Source organism: Ambystoma mexicanum, chromosome 6q, assembly GCF_040938575.1.
Source record: "Ambystoma mexicanum isolate Mex_15411 chromosome 6q, UKY_AmexF1_1, whole genome shotgun sequence".
NCBI lineage: Eukaryota > Metazoa > Chordata > Amphibia > Caudata > Ambystomatidae > Ambystoma > Ambystoma mexicanum.
Window position 1 is genome coordinate 1,400,823,398 of NC_090937.1, and position 12,300 is coordinate 1,400,835,697.

At 45.3% G+C, this 12,300-nt stretch overlaps 1 protein-coding gene across 4 annotated transcripts in view; it reads right to left on the reverse strand.

Annotated features, from left to right (window-relative positions):
- Positions 1–10,057: 10,057 nt before the first annotated feature.
- The window catches only part of HTT (huntingtin), a 2,905,635-nt gene continuing 2,903,392 nt past the window's right edge, over positions 10,058–12,300 (reverse strand). For all 4 annotated transcript variants that reach the window (XM_069632055.1, XM_069632053.1, XM_069632052.1 and 1 more), the window contains one exon: positions 10,058–11,108. In XM_069632055.1, coding sequence (XP_069488156.1) covers positions 10,895–11,108 — 214 coding nt within the window. In that variant the 3' untranslated portion in view covers positions 10,058–10,894. The remainder of the gene's footprint in view (positions 11,109–12,300) is intronic.

The following is a 12,300-nucleotide window of genomic DNA, read 5'->3' on the forward strand; positions in this document are numbered from 1 at the left end:
TTCTTCCAGTTATGGGCGATGGCTGCCCAAGCCGCTATCGAAATGGGCCATTTTTGAAAACAAATCCACCACTACTAAAATTGTGTTGAATCCGTTACTCGGAGGAAGGTCTGTTATAAAATCAAGAGATAGTGTATGCCAAGGCGTTGGTGGAATGTCTAATGGCTAAAGCAGGCCTGGTGATTTTTTCTTTTGGGCCTTGTTTTGAGCGCAAACTCCACAGGATAGCACAAACTGCTTGATGTCCTTACGCCATGTCGGCCACCAAAAATGTTGTTTGACCTTGACCTCAGTTTTTGCAATTCCAGGATGACCTACTAATGAGTCATGGTAATGTGAGATTACTTTTTCCTGAAGTTCTCTGCTGGGTAGATAGAGACGTCCTCGAAAATAGAGTAGTTGGTTTGTGACCGAGTGGTGAGGACTTTTGGTCGGCCAATCCTTTAGGGTGTTGGACTCCATGAGATGAGAGATACTCTCTTGAACGTCTTCTAATTTTAGAGACGTAGTAATCCCAAGAATCTTCTCACCAGGAATGATAGGCACTGGGTCGGGGTTGGCGTTTTCCTCGTCTACTCCTATACGGGACAATGCGCCTGCCTTGCCATTTCGACAGCCAGGTCGGTAGGTAATTACAAAGTCAAACTCAGCAAAACATAATGCCCATCGGAGTTGGCGAGATGATTGGGCTTTTGCCACCTTCAGGTACTGTAAATTGCGATGATCGGTAATTACTGTGATGGTGTGTCTAGCTCCAAGGCGGTAATGTCGCCAGGCTTTGAAGGCTGCCTTGATGGCTAACAGTTCCTTGTCCGTAATAGCATAGTTCAGCTCGGGAGCCGTACATTTCCGCAACCAAAAGGCTACCGGGCGCAGTTGACCCGTTTCGGGATCCCTTTGTGAAAGGAATGCTCCCATTGCCAGACTGGAAGCATCCGTTTCGACCACGTACGGTAGATCTGGACGAGGGTGTTTCAAGATCGGGGTTGAGATGAATCTTTGTTTTAGTTTCTTGGAAGGCTTTCTCAGCTTCTTCAGACCATTGAAAACGCTTGTTTTTGCACAACAGAGTGGTGATGGGGTGCACTAGTTGCGAGAATCCTGGAATGAAGCGACAATAGAAGTTTGCAAATCCGAGCATACTCTGAACTCCTTTAATCGAGGTTGGCGACGGCCAGTTGAGCATGGCATCCACCTTTCGTGAATCCATGCACACACCATGAGGGTTTAGGACAAATCCGAGGAACTCAACCTCAGGAACATGGAAAAAAACATTTCTCCAACTTTGCAAATAGTTTGTGTTGTCGAAGTTTGTCCAAAACACATGTTCCACATGTTCTTGCTCTGAACGGGAGTATACCAGAATGTCGTTGATGTATACTACGACACACACATCAATCATTTCTCGCAAAACATCGTTCATGAAATATTGGAACACCGTTGGGGCGTTGCAAAGGCCAAAAGGCATCACCTGGTATTCAAATAGCCCGTATTTGGTGCGGAAAGCGGTCTTCCATTCGTCCCCTTTCCTGATCCATACCAGGTGGTAAGCTCTGCGGAGGTGTAACTTGGTGTAAATCCGGGCATCTTTAACTTTATCTAATAAGTCAGGAATCAGAGGCAACGGGTAACGGTTTTTAACAGTGACCTGATTCAATGCGGGGTAGTCAATGCAAGTCCTAAGGTCACCTTCCTTTTTAGGCACGAAGAATAACGGTGAAGCCGCCAGGGACTTGGATGGGAGGATGAAACCGTTAGCCAGATACTGGACTAAATATTTTCACAAATGCAGGTTCTGGGGTTCTGTGAGAGCATAGAATCGACCGCACAGAATTTGTGCTACTGGTGCTAGGTCGATCTGGCAGTGTGTTGGCTTGATCCTTTTGGAATGCATCCTGATAGTCTTGATATACCAGAGGTAGCGAGTTGGTTGGTTTCATGATCGTTATCGCTCCAGTGACCAAAGGTTCTTTAGTTGGATAACAAGTTTGAACACAGTCGACTGAGAAGGTCAGCCTCTTGGCAAGCTAGTCTATGGAAGGATTGTGTGATTCCAACCATGGCATACCCAGAATTATCTGAAATTGTGGGGCCTTGATTATATCAAACACTACGGTTTCCCGATGACCGTCTTGGCACAAGAGAGTCAGCTCATTTGTAGAGTGTGTTACCGGACCCAAAGCTATTTCAGTTCCGTCGACTGTGGTAACTAAGTCTGTTGTTGCCTTTTCGCAAAGGGGAAGGTTCATCAAGCCAATTCTTGATCCTTATAATTTCCAATGGCTCCACTGTCGATGTATGCTCTGACTGCATGCATTTGAGATGGTTGCTGGTGGTTTATAAGGACGATAGGCAAAAATAGGTGCAAGGTCTGGGAGTCCTTTTCGCTCGGCAAGCGGACCTCTACGCCTGCCGGGCGGAGAAGTTTTCCGGCTCAGACTCTGTTTCAACCTTACCAACGACTCCTACTGCCTTTTTGGGTGGCTTCACTGGGCATTCTCTGAGGAAATGGCTGTCTGAACCACAATATAAACACAACTGTTGTTGTCTTCTCCTATCCCTTTCGGCCTTAGTTAACGGCCAGGGACTTGGATGGGCGGATGAAACCGTTAGCCAGATACTGGACTAAATATTTTCACAAATGCAGGTTCTCGGGTTCTGTGAGAGCATAGAATCGACCGCACGGAATTTGTGCTCCTGGTGCTATTCCCCCGATTTGCATTGGTTCTGACACATCGGTGGTCCTGGAGGCATTTTCCTTGGGGCGCATGAATACTCTAGAATCAATTCTAGCATGATCTGCCTTACGGTTCTGCAGTCTGTGATCTAGCTGGACTACCAATTCTATGTACTCCGCACAGTCCCAGGGCGGGTTCACCACTTGAGCTAAAACGTCCTTTAACTCCCCCCCTCTCAGACCACGGTAAAAAAGCATTGTTCTCTTGTCATCCGGCCAATCAGTTTCCACAATCAGTCTGTTGAAGGTTGCGATGTATGTTAACAAATCCTGATTGCCCTGACGCAAAGACAAGAGCTCATTATCTAATTCCTGTCCTTGACAACGCCGGGCAAACAGCTTCTCCATATCCAATTGGAATCTTTGGAAGTTGTTAGGGAGAATTCTCTGTTTAGGCTGAATTTCCTAACCTAGCGAGTCCCCCAGCAGCTTTGCTGGATTTCTGGAGTTTGTTTTTTTCTCCTGCCAAGAGTGAGCCTCTTTTTCTCCCACTCTTGGACATGATTTTTGGTGTTCCTTTGACTGTTAATGTGTTTTATGGGCTATGGCGTCCTTTACTCCATAGGGTCTCATGTGTTTTTACTATGTTTGTTACACAGCACCCTCCGTGCAGTGACACAGAGGTGTCATAGTGACACCCCGCCATAGACTCCATACCCTGGGACTGACTACTGTCTCCCAGGGCATGTAAAGTCACCATTGGCTTTACTAGTCCCAAATTATGAACAGAAACCAGTACAAACCATCATATTGTGAATGTACTGGTCGGGGCAATTCGATTGCCCCACGGTCTGTTAGTCGAGGGGGCACGTCTCCGTCCCCCCTGATCGAGTTTTGGTTGGTGGCAGTGGATACTATTTTTTATATTCGACCGCAAATATATCCCCATGGGATTTTCCCATTGTTCGAGGCTACCAACTTTAATTATTTAATTCTCATAGCCTCGAACATACCGCCGGTTTATTTATTTAATATTAATTCGCCGGTTGGTATTTTTTGCCAGGACTCGATTCTAAAACGGCGTTTGTGTTCTCTTCTGTGACTCCAACCCAAGTCGAGCTCTTTGTTCCACTTTTTGGCAGGCTTCTCCACAGAAGCCTCCAAAAGTGGTTCCATTCTGTCTGGGTACATCAGGGGGTGTGTAGAGGGGGTTTATGTACCCTGGACTGAGTTACCTTGGTAACTCAAGTCGCACTCTTGTGTGATTGGCCCAAGTGGTGAGCCGGCCGGCTCACCAGTTAGCATGTTTGATTGACAGCTAGGCTGAGTGAATGGGGGTGTGCTGCATAAAAGCAGGGCTTTTGGGACTGGAACTTCAGAGGTCGCCACAGGACCTGAGAATCCGACGAGGGAGAAGCTGAGCAGACCTGCTACGACGACACCACCGGTGGAGCCCTGCGGAACCGACTCACCACTTCCCGACGACAGAGAAGATCTCTCGGTTGGAGAGTCTTCTTCCCCTGACTGGTGGGCACAACCAGTTTACCTTCTTTTCCTCGCATCCCAGGACGTCTTGTGGTCGAATTGCCCACTTACCACTGGACTGCGAATAAAAGGACCGCTCCTTTTTGACCTGAGAACTCCGCGGCTGGTTTCTTCCCTGGCAGTGCAACGGACTCCTGTCTTCCTCCCCGAAGAGATCCTCTCTTCCCCCGGAGGAAGCACCGACTTGCATCCGCTGCCAGGAACAACTGCCCCCGCTGGAGTATTCTCACCACTTTAAGGTACCTTGGACACATTTTCGTTCTGATCCTCTTAAAGTGGATCCGGCTTTCTGAACTCTAACTTCACGGTTTGACTCTGCCTTTCTCTCTTGCTGTGTTCTTTTGGAAGTGTTGGGATCTGTTTCAATTTATGCTCTGCCTTTCTCTCCCTTTTAAACCGAATTATTAGAGTGCCATCTACGTTAAGCGCTCACCGCTGTCTGAAAATAAGTGGGGCTTTACTTAAGACTTGTCTAATATTCTTTTAAGGGAGTGTATATCTTTTAGTGACCCTGTTTTTGAACTGCTTAATATTAGTGCCTGTGTGTTTTATTAGATGTGGTTTTAAATAAATAATTATATCTCTTTTACACCAAGCTCTGGTCAGTGTTTGCTTGTTCCACTGTGTTATTTTGACCTATTGTGAATACTCTGTATACTGCCTAACTCTTCTTGAGGGAAGTCTGACTGCTCAGCCACAGCTACCAAGTGAATCTACGTGGTACAGACTGCTACCAGGTGGGTTTACTGCCAAACACCTGTAGTCTTAAATCTTTTGCAGTGGTCCCAGAGGGAACTGCACAGGTTTCTGCCTAACAGAAGTCTCGCAAATTGGGATCATCCCGACTGACCAGCGGTACAGACCAGTCAGCAGCACTGCCACTAAAATATGAAAGTAAAAAAGCCACTTTGGACTGGTCGTTTGGAAAGGCTCCTGGCCTGCATGGAAAATGTAGACGGCACTGGTTCATAAACACAGCATACCTTTTCGTATCCCCAGCGAATCGTTCTGGTGGTGCCAAGGGTACAGCTTCTGGGAGGACCACCTGAACTGGATTGCTTGATGCGGGGGGTACCGTTGACCCCACCCCGGGTAGCGGCGTCTGCCCCGCCTGTGACTGGAGCAGCTGTCTGGCGAGATCGTCGGTGCTCTCCTTGGCTACAATCAGTTCTCTTCATAAGGCATTGGTTTCCTGTCTAGATGAATGGACCTCAGCCCTGAGTTCCCCAAAAGCTGAGCTAGCTGATCAGTTTCCGAGGTTTCCATGACGCCCAGGTAGAGAATTTTGTGTATGGCTTTGCGTTCTGTCACGCTCACCTGGTCTCCACGGGGTCGTGCTTGTGTGCGTAGGGTGTTGTCTGTCCTGATGCTGCTCTGCTTGGCTGAGATGCTAGCTTGCGTCTCCCCTTAGTCCTTGCTTCAGGAGATGTTAGCCTGCAAGTCGAAACAACATAATAGCTACCGAAGGGGGCTGGTCAGTGGTTTCACCTCCTTCCGATCTTTCCTTCACTTCTTCTGGCTCACCTCGGTTTTTTAATGGGCGAGCTCTCCGTCCTGCACACTTTGGCAGGGGCGTGGTTCACAGTCTTTCCTGAATCGAGTTACGTCACTGATCCGAAGGAGGTTTCTGAAGTAGAAGGCCCGGAATTAAGCAGGTAAGTCTCTATTCCAATAACTCCTTGGAATGACTGCCTTTAAGTCGTTCTGTTCAAGATAACTAATGTCCGTTATTGTCTTACAGGTGCAGCGTTTAAGCGACCTTTGCATGATGGATGACCCTCCTGACAATGATACTCAGGATTCCTGCCGGTAAGTATAGCGCTGTGCTGGGCTCGCGAATGTTCGCCTCTGTAGCTTTCCTTTGCTACGTGCTACTGACCTGCTTGTCTTTTCTGTTAGGCAGGTACGGCGCAATTCCAGGAAGAAGAATGGAAGAATCGTGTGGCGGTGTCGAGCTGCAGCACGCTGCTGAGTGAAGAACTGCCCAATGAAGTTCCTGGAGCGGGCCGATCAGCTGAGTAGCTACCCGAGAGGGTACTTTTCGTTCTGTTCTGCAGATGCGGCGGTCCGTGGGAAAGCAGGAGATGAGATCTGGATGTACTGCAGGTAAGGCCTTCGATGCTTAAATAACTCCTGTCATTCTCTGTTCGCAGGTGCCAATGGATGGAAGACTGGACGGGCGTGGCAGAAGGAAGCAGGAGCGATCTGACACAGTGAGCGTTACGCTGCAGGAGTGCAGAATGACGCGAAGCGTGTTCAGATTGTTGGGTGCGGTTTAAACAGCCTTGCAAGTAGTTCCGAGAAAATAGTCCTCTTCTCTGTATCCCTTCTCTCAGGTAAAGTAGTTCCAGGCCACACCCTGAACTGAATGGCTCAGCCTCTCAGAGCCAAGTTAATGGACCATGTAGCTAACATCTCCATGAGCCTGGCGCCAGCGGTGCCAGGACTGAGTCCAGGTGAGCCTGGCTGGGGCCTGATAAGCCCCCAAGGAGGCCAAAGTCCGGGATGGCCCCACCAGTTTCAGGGTTTTGGGTGCTTGCACCATGACAATGCGGCTTAGAGGGCGGTGCCACCCCTGCCGCTGTTTGCTAGCCTCTAGAAGCCCATCTGGCCCTTCCGAGGTGTGAAAAACGCCACTGTCGTAAGGCACATCGTGACAGTAGCCTCTGCCCCTAGAGGCAAAGCTGAAGGCAGGTTTGGCCGGCTGCGCAGCTAGGCCCAGTGATTTTGCAACTATTTTAGACTCTTTGAACTTTTCCACAGAGTCATCAGACTTTTGGCCAAAAAGAAACTCTCCCTCGAACTGAATGTCTACTAGCCTTTTCTGGACGTTCAGGGAGAAGCAAGAGGTTTTCAGATAGGCTTACCTTCTCAATATTACTGCTGATCCAATCAAACGGCCAACGCAGTCGGCGCGTCCAGGCCCGTCTGTAACGACTTCTTGGCTACCTCCTTCCCATCTTCCATAAGACGTGTAATCCCAAACTGCATTTCACCTTCGGGGATTTACTGTGTTGCCTGTGCCATAGCTTTCCATAGACCAAAGTTGTATTTCACAAATCCACAGGCCACATTGGTGGCTTTTAAGGCAATGCTGCCAGAAGCAAAGACCTTCTTTCCCATTGCGTCCAACATTTTACCCTCTCTGTCCAGAGGCAGATATGAAGTGGATGCCGCAGGTGTGGTGGCAATTGTGGTTGCCTGCACAACAAGCCCTTCTGGAGAAGAGTGAGAATCCAGGAAAGATGGATCTCCTCTTGCTGGCCTGTACTTCTCCATAAAGTTAGAATTGACCGGGGGGAATGGAGCAGGGATGTTGCCACAAGGAGGCTATGGGGTCTACAATTGCCGGGTTAAGTGGCATGTTATGCTCAGTTACAGGACCTTCATCCAAGATGTCTGTCAGTTTATAATACTGGACAGGTTCTAAAGAGGACTTCAAACCTACAGAGTCTACTACCTTTTCGACAAAGGTTCTAAATTTAGCATGGGTGTGCGTATAATGCGTATACCCTTTTGACGCCAATGGAACAGCCATCAGCGTGGGTTGAGGCTTGGGTAATACATGGATGTTAGCCTCTCGACGCTCTAGAGAAGGACCAGCTGTCAATGGTTTATGTGGCTTTTTGGGCAACAAGCCCGGATGCTTCTCTGACGCTGATGGTGTTGACAGATTGGCAAGCGTGGGGTCGGGAATATCGAATGCCGCTTTTGCCCCCGAGGCCTGCTGTTCGGGGGGACACCTGCACCTGCAGCAGCCCAAATATTAAACATTTCAAGCATTTCTTTTTTGAAACTTTCCCACTATTTTTCCAGATTGGTCAGCCCAGCCGAGGGCTTACCTTTCTCCAACGATGAGCAGGACACGTGTCGATGGCATTGTTTCTTCTTACACGACGAAGACGAGGAAGAGTGACTCCTCTAGTGTTACTGCTTTTTGGCTTTTTGCTTCTCCTTTTCGGCGGTGGGCCCTTCCGTCTCAGCCTCGGAGGTCCAGACGAGAGACCGCGCTAGAGATTTCGTGAACGGTTCGGCCAAAGCAAGTTTGGTGGCCCGCTCACGAATGGATTTCGACTGCATTTTGGAGCACGACGCACATACCTCTGTATCGTGATCCGCGCCCAGATACCACAGACAACTGTCGTGCGGGAAGGTCACTGTCATTTCGGAATGGCAGTCGGTGCACCTTTTTGCTCAAACTCATGTGATTGGAGATTGCGGACCAGGTTTTATGAGAGAAAATTTGACGATTTAGTCAAAAACTCAGAGTCAAAGACTCCATGCTTTGTTCCCAAAGCAGCGTGCAAACGCACAGAAAAAAAGGGACTACGGTATGGGGCGTAGTGACATGGTATATATACGACGCCTGATGTCACTTCCGGAGCCGATGATCGAGTGCCGAGCAGGACAGATCGACAGCCGAGTCAAGGTCCACTACGCCCCCCTGTCGAAAATGTTTTCCAGCAGCACAGCTGGATGAAGATATCTATGCAATGAGGAATCAGCGGGAAAAAAAGCAATCCATTGAAGAACATTTCTGTTCAGTGCGTGTATAATCGGGCAGTGAAAATAATTCAACAAAGGACTCACTGTAACCAGAACGAGAGGCCCAAAGCACACAACCTTTTTCTTCCAATCATTCTATTTAAATGTTCAAGATTTTTGGCCATCTTTTTTTTTTTTCCCCATCATTTTTGGCCATCATCCAGTGGCAGAGGTAAATAGGTGATCCTCCCCATATTCCCAAGCCCTTCATCCACTAGTTGTGAGAGGTACCCAGCATGCTTAGTCACTCCCCAAGATGTGCCTCAGAACATGGAAGAAAATCTTCCTCTGACAGGCTTCCATATCATTGGCCTGTACCAAAAGAGAGAATTGAGTTGCTTAATCTGACATCATACTCACCAGCTGTGTAACAGCCAGTTCCGTCTTTGCCAAGGACACAAACACCTATTTTGGAAAGATATTTTGACCTCTTACCAAAGTCTGTATGTTTAGCAGATCTAGTTTTACTACGGGAGCTGGTTCTTTTCTATAATTCTATGTTTTTTTAACACTGACCCTTCTGATAGACTCTGACCGAACAGCAACTGTGGGGGCAGAGTGGGCAGCGCAACCTTTAGAGTGCTGTTACTTTCTACCAGTGTTGCGTGATGCTCCATGAGAAGTGACGCCCTGATGCATTGAATGTGTGAAAATATTTACAGAGTATGGAGGTTTGGGGTATTTGGGGTATTTCAAAGAAAGAATCTGCAGAGGAAATAGGAGTCATTATAAAGACGGCCTTGTCAATTACCAAAACTAATTGCAGCAATCGAAACATGTTCCTTCTGAAAATAAGAATGATCTACAGAATGTCATTTAGAGCAGCTCAAAGGATTTCATGCACAGGACATGCTGTTAAACATCAAAAGATGGTCTACAGCAGTGGAGCCTAGACACTCTCCACATTATTGGTCAGGACAAAAAGGATCACAATGAGGTAGATAAATGCTTAAGATTTGTAAACATTGCTACTGCATTTACGTATAGCAAGAATTAGTCAAACAATTTGCATCTTTAACAGATCCAGTTAAGGAAGAAATAAGGCTATTTTTAAGAGCACTTTGCTAATTTTCATTCTGGCAGCTGGAAGTGCGGTCTACTTCCCTTTACCTCCTCGCCCCTCTTCCTTGTCACAATCATTACTCACTAGAACCAGACCATTGGTTGGAGCTAACATAACCACATACAATGTTGCCAGAAGAACAAAGAGAGAAAAGGGATTTAAATGTACGTTAGAAAAACGGTATGTTCATTATTAAATCAGGAAACAAACTACCAGCACAATGTAAGTACAGTTAGCATAGTGTCTTTGTTAATTTTACATTACAGTACATTCCATGCACCACTGGTTTTACAATTGTACATACTTTACATGGTGTAGAAATATAAAACTTGATGTTCCTCGTTTACATATATATCCAAAGCATTAATCCTGAGGAGTAAAAGGAAAACCGTGGCACTGTGAGTGCACTGCAGTACATCTTCCAAAATGCCAATGCATCTGACATCGGAAAATAGGTTATCCATTTGGGCAATAGATTACATGCTTTGTGTTACTCTTTAAAAAAATGCTGTCATCATTTCTATCTCTTCTAGGTGACTTGTTAACAAATAGACTCTAAACGTATAGATTTGTCGCCAGTTAGCAACATTAAAACAGAATGACTGCCAACTGAATGATGGGGACTGATAGTCTGGAATGGCTATTTAGTTCTTCTACCGCATTGGCAAAAGCAGATGCATACTGATGACTTTTTGAAAATGGATAGAAAACCATATATACATAAAATAATATTTTTACCTGCAGGCATCGCAGATGTTTAATAAAACAGCTTGGTGCTGTTTTGTTAATTTAGCCACAGTTAGTCCCGGGTTGCACTCATTGTGTGTATGCACGTATAGATTATTGGCTGAAGACTGGTTTCTCACAGGAATCAAAGATACATCATAATGCCTATTTCAAGATCTTCAAAATATTGAAAGGTTCTTTCCGATTTATACAAACAAGCATGGAAAAGTTTTAAAAACGGACAGATCTACATTCACTGCAAAAAAGCACAACCCAGGGAGATGACAGTTCCAATACCAGAATACGGTTTACATTAGTGTCTTCTTAAATAAATATGCTCAGAACGCGGTGATCTTGTGAACATTCTGCAGGCAAGTGAGTAGCCGGTGATACGGACTTCCCGGAGAAGCCACCACCTCAAATACAGACTGGAAGGACCGTCTATCGAGCTCCTCATCTATTTGATGCTTGTAAAAGTCTATTGCCACCAGGCAGAAAAGGTTAATGTCCACTTGGTCAGATTTTCCCATTCTGCTGATAATATGTGGAAAACTGTAGCAAGAGTTAAGGAAAAATAACTTGGATGTATATGCATGCTTGTTAGTATAAATATTTCACAATGTTTATAGCATTTGGCCAAGTTTTGGTGCCATTGTTAAGGTGCTGTTAGGAACAAACCCTTGACCACAGTGGGTTCTAATAACAGACCAATATGAGTGCATAGTTAAAAATTAGTATGTAATAAACATCTTTTGACGTTTAAACCAACAAAATAAGCTTTGAAGAATATTAATATTTAATATAATGTTTTGTACATATCTTTTGTGTTAAGAAATTGTCCTTAAAGATGGTCATAAAGACCGAAATGCATTGCACATACATTTCCTTTTCTTCACCACATTTTCTTTGGAATGAAACATGTTTTCAAACTTTTGAACCCATTTGAACTACAGTATCATTTTTTCCAAAGAAGAGAATATAACATATCTAAATAAGAATATTAGAAAAGAACTCAAGAGTGGTAATCCATGCAGGTCCTAACAGCCGTCTGGGTCACCATACCCAGACAAATAATCAGTACATTTTACGCATCACTCCATTGTGCAAATGGAGTGTCATCTGGTGACAGGACCGAATAACTTATAATGCAGCACGATAGACACTTTCATCATGAATTACTTGTTTAATTACAGGTGTGCCTGCTCATCTCTGCCCGGTTATTTTGAACTGTATACATTTTACTCAAAAGAAACAATTCATACAATCATATATCTTTAAAAAATATCATTAAGAATTACATATTCATAAAATTGTTCACAAAATTACTAATTCATTATTGGATACTAGTGTTATTTACAATATTGCATTCATTCATTCCTCAAGTTCATAATTCATTCTTTCAGTCAACAATATTAATCATTTTCAAAGAATTGACTACTCTGATTACCAAGGAAGAGGTGGAGCCTTGTAAAATGTATCTCCAAAAGTACTCTAAATTCAGTGAGTCTATGGAGTGGACAAATTGGGAGAAAAGCTCTTCTCTTAGCTTCTGGAGGGCCTCACAATTTATCATCAAATGTTTGAGGGTTTCTACAGCTATTCCACAATGTCGACACTGCAGTTTTTTGGATTTTACATATTGACTTAATCTCTCCGCTTAGTAGGATATTAAGTTGAAACCTTAGGAATGTGTCTCTATATCGACTATCTGGAGACTGTTCCAAATATTTCTGCAGTGTTCCTT